The sequence below is a fragment of the Cebus imitator genome, unplaced genomic scaffold (genome assembly GCF_001604975.1).
Source record: "Cebus imitator isolate Cc_AM_T3 unplaced genomic scaffold, Cebus_imitator-1.0 Scaffold36, whole genome shotgun sequence".
NCBI lineage: Eukaryota > Metazoa > Chordata > Mammalia > Primates > Cebidae > Cebus > Cebus imitator.
In genome coordinates, this window is record NW_016107351.1 from 665,838 (window position 1) to 673,101 (window position 7,264).

At 49.7% G+C, this 7,264-nt stretch overlaps 1 protein-coding gene and 1 non-coding gene across 2 annotated transcripts in view; both read right to left on the reverse strand.

Moving 5' to 3' along the window:
• Positions 1-7,264, reverse strand: part of FOXK2 (forkhead box K2) — an 86,355-nt gene that overhangs the window by 19,976 nt on the left and 59,115 nt on the right. The window contains exons 5-8 of the mRNA XM_017524718.2: positions 5,977-6,170; positions 4,703-4,878; positions 2,758-3,054; positions 2,339-2,548 (exon numbers count right to left, since the gene is read on the reverse strand). Of these exons, the coding sequence (XP_017380207.1) occupies positions 2,339-2,548; positions 2,758-3,054; positions 4,703-4,878; positions 5,977-6,170 (877 nt within the window). The remainder of the gene's footprint in view (positions 1-2,338; positions 2,549-2,757; positions 3,055-4,702; positions 4,879-5,976; positions 6,171-7,264) is intronic.
• On the reverse strand, positions 6,311-6,415 carry LOC119470619. Its single transcript, XR_005199558.1, has one exon. It is a non-coding gene; the product is annotated as a small nucleolar RNA U13 (small nucleolar RNA).

Below are 7,264 nucleotides of genomic sequence, written 5' to 3' on the forward strand. Positions count from 1 at the left end.
AAAAAAAAAAAAAAAAAAAAGACAAAGGAAAGGAAAGGAAAAGAAAAAACTGGTGCTAGGAACCCAAATTATTATTTCCTGAAAAAAATCCTTTTTCAAAACACGTAGTTTCTTAGTCAAAGGTTTCAATGAAATCCGAGGAGAACCAAAAGGATTTCCCAATAACAGTTTTTTTTTTTTTCTGAGACAGAGTCTTGCTCTGCCACCCAGGCTGGAGTCCTCCGTCTCCCAGGTTCAAGAGATTCTCCTGCCTCAGCCTTCTGGGTAGCTGGGACTACAGGAACCCGCCACCACGCCCAGCTAATTTTTGCATTGTTAGTAGACACAAGGTTTCACCATGTTGGCCAGACTGGTCTGGAACTTCTGACCTCAAGTGATCCACCCACCTCAGCCTCCCAAAGTGCTGGGATTACAGGTGTGCGCCACCACACCTGGCCGAGATCACTGACTTTCACATGAATCTGGAAGGAGCTTCAGTGCTGACACTAGGCCTGTGCAACCATCAATGAATACAGAACTAGTCAGGCGGTTTTCTTTAAAGCTAAAAATATTAAGAAAGGCATCTTAGTAACATTTTAATTTTTGATGTTATAAGAATGTTGTAATTTTGCCTTTTATCAATTTTGTTATTTATAGACAAATGCGTCTTTAATATTTATATCTGTATATTGCTGCTGCAGAGAAAAGACATGACTAATAAATGACATTTAGGCCTGAAGTACATGACTCGTACAAAATCTGTGGGGGAGCGTGAGATGGAAAGACAGGGCCACAGCCGAGGGGGTCTGGGCCACTCCTGCCTGGTCCATGCATGGGTGAGTGGACATCTAACAATGGCTGTTTTGGAGTCCAGCAGTACACTTAAAATAAATAATCCCGTAAGAGTTTTACTTTAAAACATCAGTATTCTCAACAATGGAAAATTAACATACTTGCTTAAATTTGTAATGAAAAATTTTACATAAATATGTAAAAGGGTTACAGTTTTTCAAACTGCTTCTAAGAGAGGTGGACCCAGAAGGCCTCTGACCTGCACGGGGGGCACACCTGGCATGTTTCAGAAATGCACATTCTTGGGCCCCACACGAGACATGCCTAGTTGGGAACTCCAGGGAACGCAGCCCTCTGGGGAATTCTGACACATATCAAGTCTGGGACTCACGGAGGCCCACGCCGTCTTAAAAGCGGGAAGAATGACTTAAACCAGGACGCCACCTGCCTGCCCTCCCTGCTTCCATTTCCTCCCAGCTACTTGCAGGGCCACCAGGAGCATCCACAGCCACAGTTTCCCAGAGAGAAGGGGAGGGGGAAGCCTGGGCAACTCTCCATCACCAACCAAGAAGGCACAGTGCTTGGGGAAGAAGGCACTCCAGGGAAACTGATGACGGCAAACTCTGCAATCTACCGACAGGCAGGACGTGTTGGGAACTGCTGCTTAAAAACAGAAACTCTCGGGTAGCTAGTCTTCCCCAGAAAAGGTTCCAGACCTTGTTCTTCCATAAATCTGGGGAGAGGGAAGGTGGTGCTGAGTCACAGGAGGAGCTACCTGCAGGTTTCAAGGTCTGTTTTTAACATTCGGTAAGGATTTGAAGGTCACGGTAAAGCCTTCTGATCCCTACTCTCTTTCAAAGAAAGTGTCTCATGGGCAGAGAGACAGTTTTGATTGGCAGCTTTGAATCTGCCTGCTTGAGATCCTGCAAACGTCAGGATCAGCCCATGCAGCCGCCGACAGCCACGTGTACCCAACCCAACCCAGCACAGCACGGTGCAGTGTGACCACTGCCACACCCATCTGCTAGGCCCCAACGCCCATGTTGACCTGGCAGCCAGCTGGGACTCCTACCCTTTCCACATTCCCAGGGCAGGGCGAAGGCAGAGAACCTGGTGTTGGTGCAGAGGTTCTGCTGTCTCCATCTGTCAACGTCACAATCTGTGCAGTTTCCGTGCCTCTCCCCCACCCTCAGCAGCACAGCGCCGCCACAGGGCAGGCAGGCCACGCGAAAAGGCAGGTGACGGCTCCACACAGGAGCTTTGAGAGCCACAGCCTACGGCCCACTGCAGTCCGCTTCCTGGCCACACCCAGGAAATCTACAAAAGGCGAGAGTCTTTTTCTCTCTCAAGGTATTAGAAACTCTCCTCTCTTTTCAGACAGGTCCTCCAATGGGGATCCCACGACAGCCGACTTCACAAGCACTTCCTACAGCATGATTAGACTTCCTGCAGCTTAGAAATGCAAACATTTCCCCAGACAAATGTTAAAATTATTACAACCAAAACCCTGAGTGAAGAGCCTCTGCTCCCAATACCCACACCGCAGCGAGCCGCCGGCACGTCTTACCATTGTTCACCTGGCCGTGGGCCGCAGTGGGGACAGACGTCACGTGAGCGCCGTTTTGCGTTACAGTTTTTATCGGCAGCTGGTGTTGACCTAGAGGTGCCTGTTGTACTATGGTCACCGTCTGGACCGGGGTGGTCTGTGCCGTCTGGATGATCCGGCTAGCAGTGCCTAGCGTGGCATGGCCAATGGTGGGAATAGGCTCCACTTTCACTGAAAGGAAAAGGAAAAGAAACGACACTAAAGTTACTGGAAAGCCAACAAAAAGAACTTACCAGTTTAAAATATAATCATCAGATGGTTATCGGACCTGCTAGAAGATGCCTCTAAAACAGAGAGCGAATGACAAAGGGTGAAGAAATCTTACGGGCGTCCAAGAGTGTGAGGCTGAAGGGGGCAGCCTCTCTGTGCCCACTGCCCACCTTTGACTTCCCTGTGATCTCCGTTCTCCTGGGGCTCTGCCTTGGGAGGGGCCAGCACAGCTGCAGGGGCGACCACGGCTTGTCCAGAGACAGTGTACGTGCTCGCTGGGGCCAGCCCGGCCACGCTGGCAACCGACACTGCTGGTATCTGGTGGACGACGTGAACCGTCTGCACGACGGGTGGCTGGGCGGCCGAGGTGGTCACCGGGGTGGCTACAGTGTAGGTGACAGGCTTGAGGGCCTGCGGTAGCTGCCGCTGGACGGTGATTAAGACTGGCTGACTGGACAGAGGTGACCCTGGTGAAAGACACGAGCAGGAGCAGGACTGACACTCACAGATACTGACTTCTGCAGACAAAGACTCCCACACTAAGCACTGACAACACACAAGCCTGATATAAAATACAGGACGCGGCCCTACTTTACCTCACAATAGCCACGTTACTAACGAGGAGGGAGGTGTTGTATTTTAATAGGGGCATTTAATTCCTATCTGTAACTCCTAAAAATGCAATTTTGGCTCTGTTTAGATACCTCATAACACCTCTTCCCACAGTTCCTTTTTCATAAAAAAGAAAATGTCAATACACAACGTAAGAGGAAACTGGGCCAGGCATGGTGGCTCCCTGCAATCCCAGCACTTTGGGAGGCTGAGGTGGGAGGAGTTTGAGACCAGCCTGGGCACAGGAAGACCCTGTCTCTACAATAAATATTAGCTGGGCATGCTGGTGTGAGCCTGCAGCCCCAGCTATGTGGGAGGCTGAAGAGGGAAGGCTGCTTGAGCCTGGAAGGTGGAGACTGCAGACAGCCAAGAACATGCCCCTGTACTCCAGCATGAGCCGCAGAGCAAGACCTTGTCTCAGGACAATCAAAAACAACAGAAGAAGAAACTCCCCATGTAGGCCAGAAAGACGAGGGCCACACTCACCTAGGATCAACACCTCCCTCTTGAAACAAGTGGAAGGGAAGCAGGAAGTTCAAAAACAGCGTGGGGCTGTCACAGAGCCTCTGGCACCCAGCCCTTGCCCTTTGTGGTTTGGGGGTTAGACCAGAGAGAGACATGGCTGTCAGGTGCTACTGACAGTGGGCAGGGGAGACTGTTCTCTGGCCCAGCATGGCCAGAAATCCCAACTGATCCAATTCACATTGCTGTCCACTGTAACGGACTTAGTTTGGACACATGTCCACACTATGTTTGTTTGTTTAATTCCCCAGGGCACACATTTTTATTCCACATTATGATTTTCTAAGTAAACTGCAAAGTGTTTACCTATTTCTTAAAATGGACAGGTTAGGCTGAGCGAAGTGGCTCGCGCCTGTAATCCCAGCACTTTTGGAGGCTTAGGCGGGTGGATGATGAGGTCAAGAGATCAAGACCATCCTGGCCAACATGGTGAAAACCCATCTCTACTAAAAATATAAAAATTAGCTGGGCATGGTGGCGGGTGCCTGTAGTCCCAGCTACTCGGGAGGATGAGACAGGAGAATCACTTGAACCCAGGAGGCGGAGGTTGCAGTGAGCCGAGATGGTGCCGCTGCACTCCAGCCTGGGCACCAGAGCGAGACTCTGTCTCAAAAACATAAATAAACAAAAAGGACATGCTTTTGCTTCCAATCAGTGTCTAGTTTGTCTACTTTATGGGTTTTCTTTTTCCGGGGGGGGGGGTCATTTCATGGATTTTTGAATGACAAGCTTATAAACAGGTTAATCCTAAGTTATTTCAGGCATCCATACACAGTCATTTAAAGAACACTCACTGATTTTTAAGAATACTCCCAGTGCTACCAGTTTTGCAAAGCCTATAAAACGACACTCAGGTCCTGATGTAAGGTACGGAGGGACAGAGAGGCCTCTTGGGAAGTCCAGCTGCTCCTTCTCTGCTGAGCCCAGAGTCTGTGTCTGGCTCATGCTGTCTGGCCCGCGCTTCCTCTCCCGCTGTCTCACCTGGTGCGCTCTGGGCAAATCGGGCTTCCTGGATGACAGCGAGTTTGGGCTGCGCGGTGCCAGGCTCAGGCTCCAGGGGGGCCGGCGAACCTTCCCTCGACAGGCTCTCAGGGGTCTGGGCGCCACTAGAGTGAGCAGACAGCACTCCAGCGTGATTGGGAGAGGCTGGGGCACTCCTATGTCACCGAGAAGAAGACATTGTGTTTTTACAGGTGATGTACTCAGACAGCACTTAATGTTTTAATAAGTGCACTTTGCAAAGGGGGTGTCGTTTGTCTCCTGCCAACCGACTACCGCTGTGTAAGTTTTGCTTCTCTGCATGCCTGTGAACTGAGCGGGGCACTTGGCAAGACAGGCTGAGCCTGTGTGTGACGGGCCATCACGTGCTCCGAGCTCACATGCACAGCATGGCCGTGGGGTGGGGCTGGCTGCCCTTTCTCTCTAAGCAGTTCCTGTGCACAGATGGCAGGAGCCAGCAGCGGGCAAGTCGGTGGGCACTTAAGACTTACGTTATGCTCATTTTGTTGTTGTTGTTAAAAACAGTATTTGTGAAACTAAAAATAAGGAATTTTAAACTCTGGCAAATTAACACTGTACAAGTCAACTCAAGTTTAAGCAGCTAAAAAGTAAGTTTCTTTTTTTTTGAGACGGAGTTTCGCTCTTTTGCCCAGGCTAGAGTGCAGTGGTGAGATCTTGGCTCACTGCAACCTCCACCCTGCCCCACCCCCAGGGTTCAGGCGATTCTCCTGCCTCAGCCTCCCGAGTAGCTGGGATCACAGGCATGCACCACCACGCCCGGCTAATTTTTTTAAAATTTCTAGTAGAGACGGGGTTTCACCATGTTGGCCAGACTGATATTGAACTCCTGACCTCAGGTGATCCACCCACCTCGGCCTCCCAAAGTGCTGAGATTACAGGTGTGAGCCACCGCACCCGGCCTCTAAAAAGTAGTTTTAAAGAACTTTTCCTGTGCCAAAGAAAAGGGAAAATGTCAATGTGGCACTGGTGTGAACAGTATCTGATAAGCCCCATGAAGCAACAATCTCGCTTTGGAGTGCGGTTTAAGCCAAACTTTGCAAATGGTCTAAAATGCTTCAGACCACTAGAACCAGAAATACTTGGACAGCAACAACACTTTTGCTCAAATCCCATCCCAACATTCAATCATAATGCATTTGGCAGTTCCTCCATTTCCAAATGGAAATTGTACCAAAACATTGGCGGTAAGTTCAGTGACCATCAGTGAGGCCTTTTTGTTCCTCTTTTTTCCTTACCTAGAAGAGAGCGGTCCCAGAGGGGTTCTAAAGCAAGGCACGCCCCTAGGCCGTCTTTTCCTAAAAGCCTGTTCTATTAATTTGCTTTCAGAGGCGGGATCTATCCTCCAGAATGAGCCTTTGCCTGGTTCTTCCTGGGAACGCGGTACTTTGATGAAATAACGATTCAGAGAGAGATTGTGGCGAATTGAATTCTATGAAACATAAAAAAATACGTAGAATTCATATATTTCTTTGCTGAGAAATAAAAATGTGTCCTAGTTTTAGTGCCCTGCAAAGCAGAAACCTAGATATTGGGCTCCGGCAGATTGCAAGAGTGAAGTTTTTTCTTTTGCGTCACACGGGTAATGTGCTGACATCGTAACAAGGTCTGAGGGAGGCCCGTTCTACAGAGGAGCGTGAAAACCCAGTCGTCATGCTTCCAAACTACCACCTTTATGGGCAGCGCTGTGTGGAAGGAGCAGCCCACCCCCTTGGTGAGCAATTCTCAAGGAAAGTAGCAGCCTGGGGTTTGAGCCCTACAGCCCAAGGCCACTATGTGCTTCCAAAGAGGAAAGTACACCACACCCCGTGGCAGAATGGGCCCCGGGAGGCAGGGTGGGGAGCTGGAGCATGGAGGGATGAGGAATCCGCACAGCGTGGACAGAGGTCATTTCTGACTCCATCTCCTTTCAAGGTGGGAAACCCAGGACTATGACTGTCAGCACAGAGCATTCCAGGTAGAGCCAATGACTTAGCTGTCAACCTCTCCCTCCTGCTTGGAGACAAACAGAGCTGATGTGAGCCATTCTGTTAAAATACTTTCTCGCACAGAATTAGCTTACAGAATCTGTCATGCCATTAAAAGTAAATTAATCCAGTATAAAGTATTTGGCAAACCAGCAAAAAAGAAAAATGAGCAGAAAGCTGGAAATCAGGATGGATACCATCTTCCAGGAACGGAGGACTTGGCAAAGTGCCTCCGTTTTTTATTTGATCCTTGAAATAATCCTGCAAGGTACACAGGAAAAATGTCCCTCCCAGCTCCTCATCAGTGCATCATTCCTTCTATTACAAAAAGCCGGATGGGTGCGGTGGCTTACCTGAGGCCAAAAGTTTGAGACCAGCCTGGCCAACATGGTAAAAAGCTGTCTCGATCAGCCGGGCGCAGTGGCCTGTGCCTATGGTCCCAGCTACCCAGGAAGCTGAAGCTGAAGAATTGCTTGAACCCGGGAGGTGGAGGTTGCAGTGAGTGTACACTGCGCCACTGCACTCCACCCTGGGCAACTGAGACAGAGCCAGACTCCGT